This window comes from Podarcis tiliguerta (assembly GCF_965153285.1).
Source record: "Podarcis tiliguerta genome assembly, chromosome: 8".
Taxonomy (NCBI): Eukaryota; Metazoa; Chordata; class Lepidosauria; order Squamata; family Lacertidae; genus Podarcis; species Podarcis tiliguerta.
Genome location: NC_139541.1, coordinates 19,205,776 through 19,227,060, shown reverse-complemented (window position 1 = coordinate 19,227,060; position 21,285 = coordinate 19,205,776). Strand labels below are relative to the sequence as shown.

Here is a 21,285-nt window from a genome sequence, read left to right as displayed (position 1 = left end):
TTGCTGACCTTCCATTAACATTTAAAACTGATCATTTTAGCATTTTACATGTTAAATACTGTGTGTTGTATGAAGACAGTTACCTAGGAGGACTTATTAAGACGGATTTTACTGCTACCTCGTGAAGGGGAATTATTGTTATTGATAATAACAATAAATTTTATTTTATTTATAACCCACCCGCCATCTGGCAGCTTATAGCAAAATATAAAAACATAATAAAATGTCAAACATTTAAAACTTCCCGATACAGGGCTGCCTTCAGATATCTTCTAAAAGGAATCCATCTTGATTTCCCTACCTAGATGGGAAAGCAGAATATAAATACGACATTAAAAACTTGACCTCTGTAAAAGAGAAAAGTTAAAAGCAGAATACCTAGTTAGAACTGAGAGCTTGTACATCACCTGCATAAAGTGTTTTGACTTGTTTTTAACTTATTTTTCTCTCTGTCAGTGGTAAACAGGACTCAGGCATTCTGATTTAATTGGTAATTTTGCTCGCTGGAGGGTTGTATGTTGTTGACAAGGGAAGCTCCTGAGACTTGAGTCATTAAGAGAACTTCATACTCAAGAAAATATTTTTAATGTACATTTAACATTTGTCCTTTATCCTTATGTATTGTATTCATATAACTGTACGTTATGCAAGAATGTTTGGGAAAGTGGTAAAATTGGGTCTGAAATTTTGGGCAAAGCCCAAAAGTCACTTAAAACCAGTTGTGTTTTGTGCAGCTGGTGCTTCTTCCCAGCCTGTGCAGCTGGGGAGTTCCCTAAGGGACAAGCCTTGGTGCAGCATGATCTCAACAGAGGCAGGGCTTGTTGCAGTCCCCAGCTGCCTTCCTACAGCATTTATGCAACAGGTTGCAGTGTGTCTGTAGCAACTATCACCTTATATGGGTGAAGCATCAACACTGATTGCGTGACCAAATGTAATGTCATGTGAATACTGAGTTGAGTATTTGAGAACTTTTGCTTCTAAATCATATTCTTACACTTACCTGAGTGAGTTCACCTAACTTTGAGGTTTGCATAATATTCATTTGATCTGCCGGCAACTTACTATGAGTGAGAATGCAAGGTAGACTATTTAAGTTCCTACCCACAACGTACAACAGAGTTACCTAACATTTTCTTAAGACTCAAAATCCACACGTTTTCAGGCAGTGTTACGAACAATACTTACTCCTTTCTGTTTGCCAAATTGAAGAGAAAACATTTATACCGCCCATTCCTTGCACAGGTTTAATGCCTTTGCTGTGCAACCTTGTTTGCTCATCTCTTCTCCCCTGTATCCCAAATATATCAAGAGATCAGTTGAGCCACAACTACTGTTAACTGTATGAGTTAGAGTCTATGATAAATTGCCTAACTAGGTGGCTGTGTCAATACTGTATGCTTATTATCTGGGAATGTGACATCTTAACCTTTCATGGGTAAGAACTATACTTTCTGAGCAGGTGTAATGAGTTTTTCTACCAGTGATGGGCTGGGAGAAAGAACATTTGTCCAAGTAACAACACCGTCAGCAGTTAGCTCAGTTGGTTAGAGCGTGGTGCAGTTAATGCCAAGGTTGCATCACCTGTTTGATCCCTATATGGGCCACCTGCATATTCCTGCGTTGCAGGGGGTTGGACCAGATGGGCCTCAGAGGATTCCCTTCCAACTCTACAATTCCGTTATTCTATGTACTAACATTGGCACCATGAGCAGCCTTCTAATTACATTCAGTTTTTAGTGCAATGAACTTTATGACTAGCTTTAAAATATTTGTTCAGTGTTCCTCAGTTCAACATGCTTTCTGTATAGCAGTTGTAAAATTGCACTGTACACACACTTGGGGTTCCCATTAACTTTCCTCTTTCAAAATGGCTGCTCTTCCTCATTGGTCTCAGTGAAATAATGAAACTATCTTAATGTGGCAATTTTTCAGGAAGCCAAGAAGATGTTACACATTTTTAGACTGGTGGCAGCTTAGCTCATGTTCACAGTACAGTGGTACCTCTGGATGCGAATGGGATCCGTTCCGGAGCCCCATTTGCATCCAGAAGTGAAAGCAACCCATGTCCACAGGTCGCGATTCGCCGCTTCCGCGCATGTGTGTGACATCATTTTGACCGTCTGTGCATGCGCGAGCAGCAAAACCCGGAAATAATGCACTCCGTTACTTCCGGTTCACCACAGTGTGCAACCCAAAAATATTTATCCCGAAGCTACTTCAACCCAAGGTATGACTATGCTTATGTGACACATCACAGGTGTGTGTTCCAGTGCAGCATGCATTGACAAAGATATCTGCTTAAGTGGCTTTTGCAGGTACTGTTTTGATATGTCATATCTCTTTTTGCTACAGTGGTACCTCGGGTTAAGTACTTAATTCGTTCCAGAGGTCCGTTCTTAACCTGAAACTGTTCTTAACCTGAAGCACCACTTTAGCTAATGGGGCCTCCTGCTACCACCGCCGCGCCACCGGAGCACGATTTGTGTTCTCATCCTGAAGCAAAGTACTTAACCCGAGGTACTATTTATGGGTTACCGGAGTCTGTAACCTGAAGCGTATGTAACCCGAGGTACCACTGTATTCTGAAAAGTGCAGAAAAGCACAGGCCTGTCTGTGTCTTTTACACTATGACATGTGGGTGCGGGGGGTTAGCAGGACTGGATATATTTTATCTAGCTGTCTGTTTCTAGTTTCAAGTGAAGAGTGGCACGTACTGTGTGGAATGCTTGACACAGGGACAAGTACTTCATCCAGCGTTGGTTTAGGTAACTGAGTTGCACTCATGCTGTGTACAAAATCTTGAAATTAAAGTATTAGCGATCTGCTTGTTGGACTTGTCTTTCTTGATCTGTAGTTTCTATTTTTAACATAATAGATAATATTATAGAAGGCAAATATTTTATGTAGAGAGTAGTGCTTGGCCCGACTAACCTTTGCCCTATCCGCTTTCTGTCTGCAGCAATAGCTGTAGCTACAGAAGGCACTGTGCAGTTTTCTGTGCTTTCTTAATGGGTGCAGAGCTGCTATGTATTCTTTTCTTCTCCAAAATGACACAACCTTTCAAACTCACATCTTTCTGTGAAGGCATGTGCGGCAAGCTGCCTTTAAATGTACATTCTCTCACTTGCCAAAAGGGGGTTCACTTAACCCAGGGATCGGCAAGGATTACTGGCCATGGGCTGGATCATGCCCACGGAGATTGTCCGTGGACATGCCCAGACGTGATTTCCGGTACCTGCGCGTGCGCAGATGCAAGTTCCGGTGCTGCTCGTTGAGTCGCTGGGCTGGTTTAGCACAGCACGTGGGGGACTCGCCGAGTGGGTGGCTTGGTTCAGGGGCGGCTCGTGGGCCAGTAAAATGGCCTTCGTGGGCTGCATCCGGCCTGACTTAACCTGTGAGAGGCTGAAAAGGAAGCCTGCTTCATGTACCCAGTATAGGGAGTGCTGTGTAAGCCCAAATGTTAATCTAGATCAGTTGTTTGGACTATTTCTCCTTGATTTTCAAGCTGCTCTTACTTGTTTTGGGTTGCTGGTTTCACCATTACAACTTTGATCCATCCTTCCCTAAGATATTAGCCAATGATAGCCAGAGGCAAACCCATCTTCCCGGTGACAAAAGACAATCACTGCCAAGGCTATCTTTGTTACCAGTATTTTTAAAAACTGCAACTCATTGCAGTAGTCTAGTTCACAGAACGCACAAAGTGAACAAGGGCTTACTGGACTGGCAGCCACTTTGCTCTCTGGTCCTTTTGCTGCACTGAGCTAAGTCAGACTTTGGCTTAGCATGCTGTCTAAAACCAGACTCATAGTTAAGCTCTTTTCTCACTATCCATGTTATAGCCAAGAATCAACTTTGGCTATAGGTCACGGTTAGTGAAATGAGAGCTTAGCCACAGCATGCTAGCTCAAACTTGGCTTAGCTCAGTGTGGTGCAGAAGTGAAAAAGATGATGGGGAAACAGCAAAATTATGTTAAGTTCCTCTCTGGGAGCTTGCATGTTTGCACAATCTGAGGAAGGCATAGTTTAGCTTAACTGTGGCGTTCAAATCTGGTCACTGTGGAGGATGACTGGTGTTTTGCAAGTTTTATTACCTCTAAGTAGCTTAGATAAGATAAATGAATAAAATCTTTTTCAACTGGATTTTGCTTGCAAGTGAAATCTGAATCAAAATTGGGCATTTGGAGTTCTCGCCTACATGTTAATACCCATGGTGCCCTTCTAACTTGCAGCTGCTTCATCAAATCGCTCGTGTTGGAACACTTGGCACAAACTAGTAATTTGGAGAACTGGAATGTACGCAGCAGGGCCTTTCAACATGATCAGAAAAAGCAAAGGAATTAAAAAGTACTTCTTTGTGCAAAGACAACCATTCTGTAGGTTGAAAAAAAAATCCCCATAGTTCTATAATAACTCTTCAGAAAATGCCTTCGTTTTTATTAGTATTTGGTTGCAAAGTGAAGGTAAAAGCTATTGAAACCAGACATACTTTTCTAGAGGAGAATATGGAGAATACTCCATAAGTGAAGAGATATTGAACCTCACAATTGTCAATGAACTTACTTTGAAATGGCAATGAACATGTATTGAACATGAAATGTATTGTTGTGTTGTCACATTCCTACTAAGGAAGATTTAATAATCCTAGGTATAACCATTTACTGTGAGACGTTCTCCCTTTGGTCAGAGACCAGCCTCTCTTTGGAATGTTCTTCTTCACTTGACTGCTGTCAGCAGTTGGAATATTTATTTATTTGAAACATTTGGATGTTTTATCCTCACCCCCCGTATGACATCCAGAGGACATTTTCTATTAGCTTTCTAATGAGTTTAGTTAGTAACTAAAACAATAAATACAGCTTTTCAAGTGTACAGCCTCCTAAAGTGATTTACAGGTTTTAACAAACATTTATAACGAAATAAGATTGTCGTAAATTAAACCTCAGAAAAGCCTGGGTGAATTTTAAAAAAGGTTTTGCTTTAGGTCTGGAAGAGCCAGCTTTTGTTAAGCTACTTTGTGTGGCGCATTCTTAGTTCCGGCAGGTGACCAGGCAAATTGTTGTTTACAAGCATGTCTTAACACTATTACATACGTGGAATTAGGACATATTTTGCTCTTTAAATTCCATATGCTGTGCCCTTCTAGGCTGAGAGATGACATAGAAACCTGATACATATTTTTTTACCTTTGTTGGCATCACTGTGTTTAGAAATTCTTTTAACGTAATAGCATCCTGTCAAGCATCCTGAGACTCACAGATTAAACTAGAGAAGGGCAGTAGAGGTCTTCAAAGTTACATGGCTGTAATGTAGCAGTTATAGTGAACACAGTTCAGGATTTTCTCTTGTCAGTGTGCACTCAAGGATCTTGGCCTTCCGTTGTCAGTGGTGAGGACCACAAATTCTGCCTTTGCTTGCTATTCTGCCATGGTTTGTGGCCATTGTTGACCCTCCTTATAAGTATTCACAGCAGGGTAGGGGTTTTGCCTCTCACTTTGTACTATGGTTTGAAGATTGACAAAAGCAGCAAGAGATCATCCCCCAAGTTGTCTTAAGTTTTGTGAAAGACTTGCCAAAGGAAAACTGATTCTCCCAGCTCAAGTGACTCTCTGTGAGTTCATTGAAATGCAGAGACTCTGGAAAGGTGTCTGTCTCTCTATGCTAAGCATTGGAAGAGTGGTCACATATAGGATTGTGTCCATTGCCTGTCCTACTCAGAGTTAAGCCGTTGAAATAATTAATCATGACATAACTAACATAGGCTTGTTGCTTTCAGTTGCCTTACCCTGCGTAGAATTTAGTTGGATACAACTCATGGTCAGCATCGGTGGCCATATTTTTGGACCAGTTGTGTGTGCAACTTACTGCAGGGATGTTGAACCTCTGTTAATAGACTCTCCCATCTGCCTCGGACAGTATGGTCAATAGTCAGATGATGGGAACTGTAGGCCAGCAATATCTGGAGAGCCACAGGTACCCCACCTCGCCTTACTATGTTACACTCCATATACCCTGGAAGGAAAACCTAGAGCAGGCACGTCCAACTTCCAAAAGACTGCAATCTACTCCCACTGTAAAGAAAACGGGGGGGGGGGGGGTTAATCAGGGTCCCACAGTCGACCTGTTGGACATCCCTGACCTAGAGTTTTGCCTTTATTCTTTTTGCTGCTGCTACATACTTGTTCACGTTCTTATTATTAAGGTACATGCATTACTGTAATCCATCCTCCACCCTCTTAGCAGCTTTTAATGCTGTTCTCTGCCCGCGCTTCCAAAGAAGACTTTGTGTTCATCTCTGTCACTGATGGATCCTATAAATAACATTATGGAGACTTCAACTTCAATTGTGGTTTCTGTTTTCCCCCTTTCTATTTTGCTAGACCTAATCTGGGGAAATCATTATGTTCAATACAACGTTCGTGTCAATGCTTCAACAATCTCAGGACTTGTTCAAATGGTCATATAATGTGGTCTAATGAACACTTAGGATAGCCTCTGTCATTTAGGTGTAAAAGCAAGTAACTGATTTCTGTACGGACTTCCACAAGTTTACTAACCAAGTGTGAGCTCTTAATAAACAGCACACATGGTATCCTGCACAGATGAGAGAAGATCCCGTCTGTCTCCATACCAGGCTACATGGAGAGGGGATTGGTGGCAACCACAAATAATGACTGGCTAGAAATCCAAACCAGCATTTGTGTGACTCATGGAGGAAAGTCATCCAGCATCACATATTATATCACTGATGAGCTGTGTTTGGCCTGGTAAGAACTGAAGTGGTTGTCCTCTGAGGACAGGTTACACAGTTTGGGCTTTTTAGATGAGAAAAAAATTGAGCAAGGGGGAACATGACAGAGGCTTATAAAGCTATGCATGATGTGGAAAAAGTAGATAGAGGTTCTTCTTCCTCATAATACTGGAACCTGGGTCATCCAATGAAGCTAGATGTTGGGAGATTCAAGATAGGCAAAAGAAGAGGCTTCACACAGCACACATTTGCTACCACAAATTGTGTGATAGATGCCAACTAAGATGTTTTTAAAAAGAATGAGATTAATTCCTGGAGGGTGTATTTGATGGCTATATGCTGCCTCTAGGATCAGAGGCAAAGCAGTATGTCTTTGAACAATGGGAATATGGTGAGGAGAGTGCTTCCCATAGGAATTTAGTTGACCACTGTAGGAAACAGGATGCTAGACTAGATAGATAAGCCTTTGGTCTCATCCAGCAGGATTTCTCCTATGTTCTTCTTATCGCTTCACTTGCCCAGTTCTTGCTATTAGGCCGTTGGTTTCCTATTCTGTCTGTGTTAATAGACTGAAACTCTTTTAACGGTGTCTCGTGTTACAGTTTTGTTCTATAAAGTACCTAGAACACTTGGCACTAAGTAAATACAAGGTGGTTGTCATAGCAAAAATAGTAACCAGGAACTGGTTGAGGCAGAATGGAGAAGAAACAGGTGGGGAGAGTGTCAGGAATAAAGTATTAGTGGTGACCACAAACAGAGGAACCCAGAGTCACTGACAGATGGGATATTTATAGATACAGATACAGTGTGTATATATGCCCTTCATTTCTTTTAACTTGCCTTGGAATCATGGAAAATGAGAAAATAGCTCTTATGTCGCCACACCAACTTCCATATTTAGAGAAAACATATTCTTCTAAGAGCAATGTTAAAATTACAGACCTAGCTCTGGAGAACCAGAACAGCTTCTTGGGATTTCAAGTGCTGCAGGCACTTTTAAATTAGAACTTTGCTTATTCTATTTTGTACCCTGAGAGAGCTTTCTTCAGGGAAAGCAAGTCACTGTATTATTTAAAAGTAGGGATTTCCCCAATTTTCATACAGAAATTTGCATTCTGAAGCAGTACCTTTTGCCAAGCAAATAATTAATTTATTCCTCCAAAATGTATCCTATTTCTTCACTGCTTCTTTTCCCATCTTTGGCAATGTAATTTTTACAATTCTTTCCCCATCTTTGGCAATGTCATTTTTACAAATGGGATGGGGGAGGGGAGTCTCATCACCGACCTAAAGGTGCATAGCAAACAGGGTGGCATGGTCAGGTAATACTGCAAAATTTGTTTCATCTATCAACCAGTCAAATGCCTTGTGTACAAACTCTTGTTGTGGTGAAATTGCATTGTATGAATGCCATGCTATGTATTTAAAAGCATGGATGAAAACAAGTGAAATTCTGAGAAGGAATGCGAAAAAGAAAGACAAACATGTTTTATATGAAGAAGGAATGAAACACCACAAGGAGGGAGTTCCTGTTTCAATTCTTGCCTCTGCCATAGACTCACTTCATGGCCTTTGGGGTTCATGCATTCTTTCTTTCTCTGCCTTAAGAATGATATGGGTATAATAATACTGGCTTCTATTATTTGATGAGCTTTGACCACTTGAAAGTGTTGTGTAAATGCTGATAATCCCTATTGGTTTGGTTGACCAAAGTAAACCAAATAACTGAAGGTGGATTTGTCTTGACATTCTACATATATTTGCTTGTCCTACAGATGTTGCTGTTGTGTCTAATTTTTTTATTGTTGCATTTATATCCCACTTTCAAGGAGCTCAGGGTGAGGTAGGCTAGGCTGAGAGACTATGACTGGCCCAAGGTGACCCAGTGAGTTTCATGGGTGAGCAGAGATTTGAGCCTTGTTCTCCCACGTCCTGGTACAACACTCACTACACCACACTGGCTCTTCAGAAGGAAGCTAGCTCATTGCTTCTGTCCTGTCACTGATAGACCTCTTCCAATTGTCTTGTAAGAACAGTTGTAAGGACTGACCTTTATTTGTATTTTAACAATAATAGCAACAACAATTTTTTTTTTCTAACAACAGAGCCTAAAACGGATAAGAGGAATTTAAAACAAGTAGCGTCAAGAAACTAGTACAATAACATTGGGTTGGAGATTACTAAAAAAAAGGAGGAAAACAAAGTAAATAGGAATGTGGAAGCATTGCAATACCCACAGTTTGATCTGGTAAACCAGGCTACACTGTAATCTGGATAACAGCCAGCTGTGCAGATGGCTGCTGGTGTAAGTACCGTCTCCAAATCCTTCAATCTTCTGTTTCCAGAAAAAGATATGACAAAGCTGAAACCATGAACTCGTAGAGAAGTGCAAAGATGACAGTTTCCAAGATGAATCTTAATTCTGTAACAAGGTATTGCTCTTTATTCCAGTTGTCTCCCTTGTTACCCAGAAAGTAGGAGGAACGTGTTTAACTGACCCACATTATTAACTTTGCTTGTATTTAAGCAGCCAGTAAAAGAGGAGCTTTTGTCTCTCTTAAAAAAAGAAAGAAAACGCCAATCCATAATTATATTTTCAGGGGAACTATGTTCATATTTCCATTGTGTTCTCTAACACCTGATACACTTTTTTTTTTTTAAAAAAAGTGGCTGAAATAAAATAATTTCAAGTATTTAACTCCTTTGTATTGAAACGTACCTAATGAGGTAGTCATCTCCTATATAGCAATAACTTTAGTATTGCCAGATAAATCAATCAATAGTGTCAGGGGTTCAGGAGCAGAGTCACAGGAGAGGGAGGAAGTGGAGAGCGAGGGGGAGGAGCCCGAAGGAAATGTCAGCGAAGACAGCAGTCCGAGGTCTCTGAGGCTCTCCAGTGACTCGGAAGATTCACAGAAAGGGGCCCCCATAGTCAGGGCAAGGGGAGTGCCCAGGGGGGCACCTCGGGAAGAAGGGGCCAGAGGGGACTCAGAGAGTAGCAGCTGGAAATCCGGACCAGCGTCCCCCCCAGAGCGCAGTAGGGGGGAGGAGTCCCAGGCATCGGGATCAGGGGGCGCGCGGGCAGCGGGAGAACGTGAGGCAGGAGGGACCACACCCTCGTCAGGGAGCGAGGAAACAGTCATCAGGAAAGTTAAACGCGCGCGCGCGCGCCAAGTTCAAATGTACAGGAGGGCGGCAAGGTGGGCAGCCCGGGTAGGGAGCCAGGTCCTAAAGCCCGCCGAAGAGAGGGGGAGGAGTCAGAGGGGTCAACGTCTGCCTCAGAAGAGTCCCGGAGGGAGGAGACCCCGGGGGGTAGTAGGACCCAGAGGAAGAGAGAGAGAAGGAAGAGGTGGAGTAAGATTAGAGTCTTAAACTGGTGCGCAGGGGGCGGAGACTCAGACGGAGCTTCGCCGGTCTAGAGTCCAGATGTAGGGCTGGGACGCTGAGGCTTTGAAATGGAATCTATTCTTCAATAAAGACTTTGATACTTTACTACCGGCTAGCGTTGGTCCTTGGTGAGCTGGGACCCGGAGCCAGCCCTGACAAATAGTATAAGCTCCGTTAGTTTTTCCCTTCTCCATTTTATGATGCATGTGCTTATGTGTATCTGTTTTTTTTTTAAGTATAATTTTTATTCAGTTTACAAATAAAACAAATTAATACAATTCAAACAATTTATAAAACCATTCTCTCATTTTTTGACTTCCCTCAACTTTGCTGGTACTCCTTCCCTTCTCAATTTTCCACACATTTCTTAGTTCTTATCTACTTCTTAAATTAAATCTGCTTTCAATCCATAATTTTAACTTTCTTTTTTACAAAGCTTCGCTAAACGTTACAAGCGTTATTTGTTTTTCACCTAAATTATGCGTATATTCTGAAAATTTTTCCCATTCTTCAATAAATCTCTGATCTTGTCGATTCCTAATTCTTCCTGTCATTCTATCCAGTTCTGCATGCTTATGTGTATCTGAGGGAGAAAGCACAATAACTCTCATTTGCATAATGAGTTAAGAATCTAATCTTCTAGTTGTCCTGACCTAAGTTGTTGCCTATTCCTATGTTCTAATGGTGTTTTGCCCCAAAATTTGAACGATAGTTGAATACTAAGTCCCTAGGATTTGGTTACCATTCAATAACTGGTTAGATATTTCCAATTAAATAAATACAAAATATTATATTATCACATCTGGAGATGTTTTACCTGCTTCTTCATGGTGTGCGAAAGGTCAGCAACATGACCTTTATGTGTTATACATTTGATGTTAGCCGCTCTGAGCCCGATTTTGGCCAGGGAGGGCCGGGTATAAATAAAAATTATTATTATTATTAACATAGACAATTGTGGCTAGCTTTCTGTCATTCTATGGTGATTGTTGCTTCACCCCTTGTTGCTGACCTGCTCTGCTGTGGAGTGAAACCCATCCCTCTATGCACTTCTGTAGTGTTGTATTTCTTCCTGGTTCTTTGTTTAGGGAAGTAGTTGCAGTCTTAAAAGCTTTTTCATATTGATTATGGTATTTCAAAGAGTAGATCCTTAGATACAATGGCTGGTTGTTTTTTTTAAAAAGATGGTGTTCCTTTTACTTTTGTGAAGTCATCTATTGCGACATGCAGTTGTTTAGATTACCCATGTGTGTTTTGCACTCAGCACAGTCATTTTTTAAAAATGTGGTGCATGTTCATGAATGCAGGCATGCAGTTAAAAAAGGAAATGAGGTCTATCACTAGCAGGCTAATGTAGCCCCACATCATCTCCATATTCTGTATGGATAAATATTGATCATATTTTGTTCAATAATTGAAAAATTATGTTGGTATGTTTTTGTAAGGTGTGAATGTGTATGCATCACAAAGCTTTAATGTATTATGCCTGGATACAGCTCCAGCTGAAAGCCTCTGCAATGTAATTGAAGCAAAAATAACCTGTATTTGTAGGAAACTAAAATTGTTTGTAATCCATCTTTAGAGAGCCATGCCCTGAAAGATAGTGTATAAATACGATGAATGAATGTATATATTTTTAAATCAAGATCAATACACACCTTACCCAGCCCTCTTGCCACACAACATAGTGAGAACTGTTATGGCCTTCAGACTGCAGCTCCTTGCCAAAAAAACCCCATCCCTCAAACATAAGAAATTTTAGTGAAAAATTAAATGCCTCATGGAGATTACATATATTTACACTTTTCTAAAGGAGTAAATACTTGAAATGTAATATCTGAGAATCATGAAGAAATATGGGAAAGGCAAGCTGTTAATTGGAAACCACGAAAGACTCTAGCTTGAGAATACCTTCCCCACTCAATTCAACTGCTGTGATTTGCTAATACTGGATGTTCAGTTTACCAAGTAGTCCATGTTGGGAAGTCTCCCATTTTAACACACAGTAGAAAGCAAGGTAGAAAAAGAATGGCACCTGTTGATCAAGCAGAACCATAGTAGAAAGCCTTACTACTTGACCCTGCTTTTGGTCTTATACGCATCTGGTAGGTCACTGTGACAACAGAGTGCTGGATGATATTGGCCACAGGGCTGATCCAGCAGGCTCTTCTTAAGTTCTTAGATGTTATAATTATTGTTGCTTCTTAAATTCCTGTCCTGCACTTCTTCCCAAAGGTGTCTAGGTGCAACGGACAACTAAGCAGTCAAACAGTACAATTAAAATTGAAATGTAAAATAAACATTCAAAAACAATCACATACCCTCACAGCTAATAATTTCAAGGTTGCCAAGAACGGTTCTTTCAGCTATGAAATGCCTGATTAAATGGGAATGTATTAATACAAACCTCACCAGGGAAAACAATTCACAAATGGGGAAATGCCCCGGAGAAGATCCTGTTGCATGACAGCACCAAACTGGGCAGTTGGTAATCTCTGTTGGGGCAACTGACTCTTTCTTGTATTATTTGACAGTAATTGTGTGTCCTTGCTTGCACTCTGTGCTTTGCAATATAACCATAACCACCTTTCAGAACCTTTGCCCTGTGATTGCAGCATTTGTGGTGCCTGTTTACTTTAATTTCAAATGAAATTTGTAATTGAGCCTGTTTCTCTGGCTTCCAGGAAAAAAGCCAAGAAAAACTGTTGAGTCGCATAAATATGGGTCAGATAACATTAATATTCACATAATATTGTTAGCTGCAAATAAACAGTTTTGCATAATTCTTCTATAATAATTAACTTTTGTGATTACAGTAAATTTATCTCTGTTCTCTTAATTCTTCAAATACTTGGTTGCTGTTTCACAAAAATTGACCTGTCAGATTATTTATCAGATTGCTAATCCTTACCCCCTTTTCACCATAAATCTTTGGAGCTCCATAAAACTAAGAGACAGTTGTTGTTAAATCTGGGGGAAGACACACTGACATATTTTGAGAGATGTGATTATTTAAAGTGTAGCAGGTAAATGGGAAAAAGCCTACCAGGTAGCCATGAGCTTGTATGTATTTAGTCTCTGCAGATTATCAGTTTGAAATTTAAAATACTGATTCAGGTTTATTTTTCTTGCAGTAGTTGCATATTTGGCTGTAGAAGTTGACTTTCCATTATACTGAGATCAAAAGTAAGTTGGAAAAGTTTTAGAGCACTCTGAACATGCTCTTATGATATCTATCTTTGGATTTAGTTAGAGTATATTAACATTACTTCTAAAAAGGATCCTTTTGTTGTATTCTTTGTGAAGGCTACTTCACCCTGAATGCCAGGAATTCGTTTATTGTGAAGTGTTGGTGTCTGTGGTCCAAGATTGGCTTCAAATCTCACCTTGACCAGAGAACTTAATTAAATTTTTAATTTGATTTATTAGATTTATACACCACACTTCATCATAAGATCTCAGGGCAGTTCACAGAATAAAATACAGGATAAAAACAAATTAAAAACAAAACAGCAAAACAGTAGCTTTTGGCTTGGCTGGTTAGTATATTTGGATGTTTCTGGTGCTGTTAAATCTGTGCTTTCTTAAGTTTTGTTTTAAACTATTAACTCAAGACACCCTAAACCTTGGAAAATCAGCTAATAAATGCCTTTCATGATACTTCCTTGGTTATATTCAGCACAAAAGGCAACATATTCCCTATTTAATCTATATTGCTCTTAAGCAAGTCTGCAAGTCCTGGGATTTGTTCAGATGTGGCAGTGTGGTGGAAGAATAGAATTGAGCAATTGACTCTGCTTTTCATTGCCAATACCCACGTTTCGTAAGTTCTCAGGGCCCAACTATTGCCTTACAGAGGGGACATGTGTACATTACTTTCTTTTCTATTTGGGAATGAGCCAACATGCAGTGAAAAGTAAACAAGAGTCACTTGTACATTCTGCCTTCTTGTCCCATGTTGCAACTTGCAGACAATCCTTAAAATCGGTTAGGTTGTGCTACACACAGGAAATTTTATATTATATTACTATACATTATTTCAATTTATATCACACCATGTGTGTGTGTGTTACACTCAATGTGATATTAACAGTAAGATGAAAAAAGAAGAGTTGATTAAACCAGTCAAAAACACTAAACATTGACCACCTTAAAAATAAGTAAACATGACCTGTATATTTTCTTAAAACCAAGGCCCATTTAAAAGTAATTTCCTAATTGAAAGCAAGATAGATTTACTCTTTAGGTCTGCTGTCAGAAATTCTGCCTGAGGTTCAGAAGGCAAAGAATACAGATAATTGAAAATTAATGTCATAAGTGTGCATAATAAGAATCATTTATATATTGGTGATCATACATATCTGTTTAAATGTGGCAAGTTTCAGCCTACAGTTGGTGCTGTTGTGCTTAAGCAACATTCTTCTTCCATTGGCCATGTGTCTTGGACCTCTCTAAATTCATCTAAGGGTTTCCTTCAGCAAACAATACTGTAATAATTGGAATGTGATGGCCACTCAATCAGGAAGACTTTAGAAGAGGGTTAGGCACATTCATGGAGCATGAAGCTGTCAGTGGCTACTAGCCACGATGGCTGTGTTCTATCTCCACTGTCGAAGGCAGTATGTCTCTGAATACCAGTTTCTGGGAAGCACAGGTGGGGAGAAAGCTATTGCACTCAGTCCTGCTTTCAGGCTTCCCATAGGCATCTCTGTGGCCGCTTTTAAGAATAGGATCCTGGACTAGATGGACCATTGGATCTGATCCAGCAGGCTGTCCTTATGTAAATTTCAAGTGTATCCCTAATACAGTCGTACCTTGAAAGTCGAATATAGTTCCCAAATGTTTAGGCTCCCAAATGTCTCAAACCCGAAGTGACTGTTTCAGTTTGGGAACTGTTTTTGGAAGCTGAACGTCCGATGGGGCACCTTTGCTTTAATCATGCCATCCATGTTTGCTTATTTGTTTTTATCTCATCCTCCCAACTCACAACTTTAAAATGTTACACTTTAAGTACTTGTACTTTAGGTTGTACTTTCACATTCTGAAAGAGTGCAGGCTGTGTATCAGTTTTGATAAAAGGTAAAGGTACCCCTGCCCGTACGGGCCAGTCTTGCCAGACTCTAGGGTTGTGCGCTCATCTCTCTCTATAGGCCGGGAGCCAGCGCTGTCCGAAGACACTTCCGGGTCACGTGGCCAGCGTGACAAGCTGCATCTGGTGAGCCAGCGCAGCACACGGAAACACTGTTTACCTTCCCGCTAGTAAGCAGTCCCTATTTATCTACTTGCACCCGGGGGTGCTTTCGAACTGCTAGGTTGGCAGGCGCTGGGACCGAGCAACGGGAGTGCACCCCGCCGCGGGGATTAGAACCGCCGACCTGACGATCGGCAAGTCCTAGGCGCTGAGGTTTTACCCACAGCGCCACCCACGTCCCTATCAGTTTTGATAAGAGGTTTTAAATTGGACAGCAGATTAAACATGTTTCTAGTAATCAGATGATGTTGCATGGAAGAGTATTTTCTAGGAATGTTGTCTATCATACCCAATCATCTTTTTAATGCAACTGGTGGTGTATTATATTTATAAGTAGCATATAACCCCCACCTCATATCATAAATATAACTATAGGAACAGTGGTTTCAGACACACTTTTGCATATACAGTGCTAGCAAAAATCCCCATCATTTTAAAGATAAAATATGTGTGGAGGAAGGCATTTATGTTGCAGGCATTCTAGCATTTAGACAAAAGATAAAATTTTAAAATAATTACATGACCCTTAACATTAATAATGATAACGATAAACTCCTTTGTACAACAGTGCCAGATTCAGCACTAGTCTCTCATAGGAATGAATGGCAGTCTGTCACTCTTATAGGAGAAAGAAAAGGTTTTGCACTCAGAGGCACCATTGGAGTTGGAGCAAAACTTGCACCTCGCCATTGGTTACTCCAGTCATTAAGAATCAAGTTGCCTCTTCCCGCTTTTTGATCCTTTGGCTTGGCCTTGATGTGAGTGATAGAATGTTGGGAGAGTGTTGACTGAAGGAAATTAATTTATAGGTAAGTGGGACCTTCAACCACATAATTGCATTTTATGATACCTGTTCAGGGTTGCAGTCAGCTATTCCTTTACCCTTCTCTTCCCTTCCTTCTGATTTATTTTTTTTGATTTATTGTGCTCATTGTGTGGCTACTGACTGTGTTCAGTCCTCATCAGGCTGTTCTTTAAATGTTTAGGCCCTTTAGGTTTTGTGCTGTCTTGAAAATATGAGGAAAATGAGAATACTGGCCCATTTCAACTTGCAAGCACTTTGATTCATGTCATCCTGACCTCATTTAGGCAAAAAGTGATTATTAGTTGATTATGTAGTTTGCTTTAAGCACCCTTGGGATAAAATGAATCTGGGGTTTTGTGCACCAGCAATAAAGAACTTGTGCAGAAAGTGAATCTCGTATTTCAGTGTTGGAGCAGTAGAGTAAGATTCCCCCCGTCCTTTCCAACAAGCTTTGATAGTTTTGGGGAGACCAATGAGTTTGGCAGGGCAAGGCTGGAGGATACACTTTCATTGGGGTACTTGCTGCCTGGGCCAGAAAGGACAACAGGGATGCTATGACAGCTGTCTCCTGCCATGTGAGGCACTGTGAGCCAGTTCCAATAGGACTTCAGCACTGCTCTTAGTACAGGGCATGAGGAATGTGATGCTTATAGCAGCTGCTTCTCTTGGACTTAAAGAACCAGAAGAGCTAGCAGCAACAAATAAGGAGGAACTGATAATTGTGTTTGCCACAGTAGTATATTACATTAGGTCTGGACCACATGTTCAGTGTGGTTGCCTCACAAATGACTCCTAAATAGTGGAACTTCATCACTCCCAGCTACCCCCAAAGTGGCAGGATTTCTGAGACAGACTCTCCTCTAAAGAGATGAGGATAGTGATAGGTGTTAAAATGTAGGTTTCACCTTAAATGGATTTGAATGAGTAGTTAAGCTCAGACAAGAGATTATTAGGGCTTAACAATGACACTGCTACCAGAAGACAGGCAGTTCAGGCCTGTGTTCATGTGGAAATTGTACCAGTAGCTTCTGAAATTCACAGGACTGGGGAGGTTTACAGGCTCTGTGTCTTGTAAGTATGTTTTGGGCAGTTTTTGAGAATGCATTGTTAATACTTGGGAAATCAGAATAGTAACTAGAAGGTGGTAGTTCTTTAGACCTAAGCAGAATTTCATATAACGTGAATGTTAGCAAAGTAGAATATTCTCTTAATTCCATGGCTAGGGTTTGTTGGGTTTCATAGATGAATTGCCTCACTAGCAGCCAGCCTCAGAAGTGATTCTTTCAAAGTTTGCAATCTCTGATCTTACAACTTCAAAGTTGTGATATCAATACAGCATTTGACTGTAGAATATGTTTTAAGTACTAAGACCAGTCACTTTGCTTGTTCAGGGTTGTTGTTTTTTATGTAGCTTTCTGTTCAAGTGAGGCTATTGGAAAAGTCAGGTATATTTGCCCCAACTTTTCCCCCCACATATAGCACAGGGAAAAGGGATGTCACCTAAGTACAGAGGGTGGCAATTTTAAACAGCAGGAGAGGGTCCATGAAGGACTAACTTTGAAGATTATGTTCCTGACTGTGGAGTGGTGGTGGGGAAATCAGTGGGTTGACTAGCTGGGAAGAGGAATGTAAGGCTGTGGTAGGCAGATGATGAGGCAGAAATAACATGAGATATACTTTGTTAGAGAAGAAGTAGCAGGAGCAGAGGTTGTGGGTACACTGACTCAATCCTATGCATTGAATTCCAAGGTTGTTTTGGAATTTGATTTAATTTTTTTTTAAAAAAAATAAAGTCTTGTGGTGCTGCAGTGTAAAGGGGATTTCGGCCCATAACATCACTAGTGTGTTTGTAGCTACCTCAAAATAATTAACTATTCCTGCCACACACAAGGGTGGATCACAAACTCTTACTATGTAATGTAAACTGCTTAGGGATTTTGCATATTAAACTGTATATAAATATTATTGATGGTGATTATAGGGCAAAACTGTGCAAACCCTATTTTTTCTATACTTTCTTTAGATGCTGAACTGAGATAGCTTACTTAATCAAGATTTTTAAAACTGCTATTTTAATAACAAATGCCACTTCCGATGGAATATTTGAATATTAGAATTGGCTCTGTGAACTTATTTCTTCTATGTATTTGTGAAATAGCAAGACAGCAGTAACCTAAAGTGATTAGAACTTTTAGCAGTAAGTTGTATTGAGAGAGGCAAATGTGTGCATTCCACAATTCCATGAGGGTGCAGAAGGCTTGCAGAATATGTTGGGTGCAGAAATCGGCTTCCAGTGGATTCCAGATTTCACCCCCCCCCCCATTTATTTATTTTTTTAAAGGCAGGTATCTTGACTGTGTGGTTGCAAATATGTTTATAAACAACCTTCCCCAAGCTGGCAAGGACTATCAATTTCCATCGGCCCTAGCCATCATGGCCAGTGGCTCAGGTGACAAAAATTGTAGTCTAGAACATCTGCAGGCGGATCAGGTTGGGGAAGACTAGTTGGTATCTGCTTGTCTTGGGAGACAATGGAAGAGTGTTGAAGGCTGATCTAGAAAATGTATGAAGCAAGTCTTTTGAAATTCCAAACCAGAGGAATTGATGAACATTTCAAGTAGAAAGTAGTAGAGCTTCCATGTCACACATCATTCCTTGTCCCTCCCCATGAATATGAAAACCAGAATAACTTATGCAAATTATGAGAAACATGCAGATTGGCACAATTTACGTACTCTGTAGGGCTGAGCTTTACTTAGCATAGAATTTGGATTACCTTGGATCCACGTGTGTTTAAGTTTAATGTGGAGTGCATACTCCACCCTAGCTATGACCTAAAGTTACATAAACAGTCCTTAAGAAACGTAGATGAAGGCTGCACTTATTTGGGCCTACTTCTGAATAAACATGCATATGACTGCACTTTGTAAGGATACTTATGTTAAGCTAATTATTTAATGTGCTGTTGGTGTTTGCTTTTATTTATGTCTATTTTATGTATATTAGCTTAATTGTAAAGAACATAGTTACTTAAAATGTTTTTCTTTTAAAAAAAGGTTCATTTAACTTCACATTGTTTTTACTTTTCTCCCAGATTTTTGAGCATCTGAGAGGTGTTATAGAAGCACACCTTTAGTACGGGAAGATGAGTGAACTTGACCAGTTACGCCAGGAGGCGGAGCAACTGAAAAACCAAATCAGAGTAAGTATTATAGACTAAACGTCTTGCCTTTCTCACCTGTTCTGGATGTTTGGGTGTGTTCGTTCTCTCTCAAATTAATCTGTGTGGTAGGGAGGATTTTAAAACAACTTACTTGTTTTATTTGAAAGAGCTGCTATTTTAAAATAAAGAGCTTTTCTTTTATATAAAAAGATTTCTAGGCCACATCTCAGCTGAAGCTTCCCAGGTGATTTAACAAAACAAATATGTATAATAAAGAAATTTAAGCAACAAATATAACCACAAAACACATGAAGATGGCACTTTAAAACTGCTCTTAATGGTGGTACATTTTCAGTGCCTCTCACGTTGCCATTTGGCATTAACTACTTATGCTGACCCATCTCAAAGGGCTACTTTACTGTGCTATAGTATGGCATAAATTTCCAAACTTGTTTGTTAGCTTCCAGTGAAGGAAAAAAGCATGTGGCATGCACAGTGATTTATAGTCTTGAGACTTATAGCCTAATACCATTCATTTCAGAGGCTAGTATAATCTGGCTTCTTTCTGTGTAAAAGAAGAGGGACTACACAGAAACCCTCCAGATAACAGCCACCTTCTAAAAATAGAAGCAAGTAGCCAGTTCTTCAGCTCCAGGTTTCTACTAACTCATTCGTAAGATGCATCCTTTACACTGTCCACTTTCTTCATCTTCAGTTTTCCTTTATGGCTTCTAGGTAAGAATCATGCAGGGGCAGTAGGAGCAGCAGCTGGCAGAAGTTTCCTGCCAGGGTTGAAACTCCCCTTAGCAGACCTGTGCCATCTTGGCTTCCTTCTTTCTCCGATACAGAAGCTGGACTACACACTTCTTTCCCTAAGCAACTGAACATTTCAGGCCATCACATTAACTCAGCAAATCAGTGTCAAAATAACTTAGCCACCACATACAAAAATAATGGTGTTGCACAGTTGCTTGAACCATTCTGTTTCAAAATGCACGGAAATCTGATTCGGGGAATATGACATGTTTATTCCAGAAAACAAACTTTTGCTTGTTCCTACTTGGCACTTCTTTCTGAGGAAAGCAACTATGAGACTGAGCTGTATGCTACAAAACCCCAGGCTCATTTCTCATCTCTGCCATCAGTTTAGGCAAGCTGTTGTCAACACAGTTTCTAGTCATTTATTGTGATATACTGACTGATCTTAGTATGGTGGTTACTGAGGTAACATATGTGGAAGCACATATGTGCTATATAATTGCTAACTCTTGCTTATCTGTGGACAAATAACTGCATCATGTCGGAAAAGTTCTTAAGTACTAGAAGGCAGAGATTGAATTTCATTTTCCTTTTTCCTGCAAACCCTTTATTTTACTTATTCCAAGGTGATAATTTTAATATGCTGTGCTCTGAAGGGGGGGGGGCAATATTAACTTCAATTCTGGCATTCAATAAGGCCTTCATTAAGACTTTTTACTGTTGCCTTTTCTAAAGACAATTTTGATGATCTCATTCAGTATCCCTTAAGCACCTTTTGAGATTCTATTGTCCCCCCCCCCCCACATGGCTTTGTGAGGGTTTGGCCATGAAAAGTGACTAATAAATAACTTATTTATTTTTAAAAGTTATTTATTGGTCATTTTTCATGGCCAAACCCTCACAAAGCCCTCCAGAAGTTTGAAAAAAAGCATTACTTTCAGTCAAGGCACATCAAGCTTCTTTTCAAAGGAAAAATATATATTTCTTTCCTTCTGGTTGAAAGCTTACACAAATAATAAAAGTAGATCATTCTGTTGACCTGGCATAAACATTTTAGGTCACGTATACCTGAACTTTTGTTGGATGCATAGTATATGCGGTTTTGCTTAAAACAGAGGCAATCTCATTTTAGGTTGAGAGAGAAAGTGTATGTATATGTCAATAACCAG

At 40.2% G+C, this 21,285-nt stretch overlaps 1 protein-coding gene across 14 annotated transcripts in view; it reads left to right on the top strand.

Annotated features, from left to right (window-relative positions):
- The window catches only part of GNB1 (G protein subunit beta 1), a 72,218-nt gene that overhangs the window by 27,758 nt on the left and 23,175 nt on the right, over positions 1-21,285 (top strand). For 9 of the 14 annotated variants that reach the window (XM_083454201.1, XM_083454207.1, XM_083454204.1 and 6 more), the window contains one exon: positions 19,289-19,396. In XM_083454201.1, coding sequence (XP_083310327.1) covers positions 19,340-19,396 — 57 coding nt within the window. In that variant the 5' untranslated portion in view covers positions 19,289-19,339. Of the gene's footprint in view, positions 1-13,272; positions 13,325-19,288; positions 19,397-21,285 lie in introns of all 14 variants that reach the window. The other 5 variants (XM_083454208.1, XM_083454205.1, XM_083454203.1 and 2 more) reach the window with 1 other exon arrangement.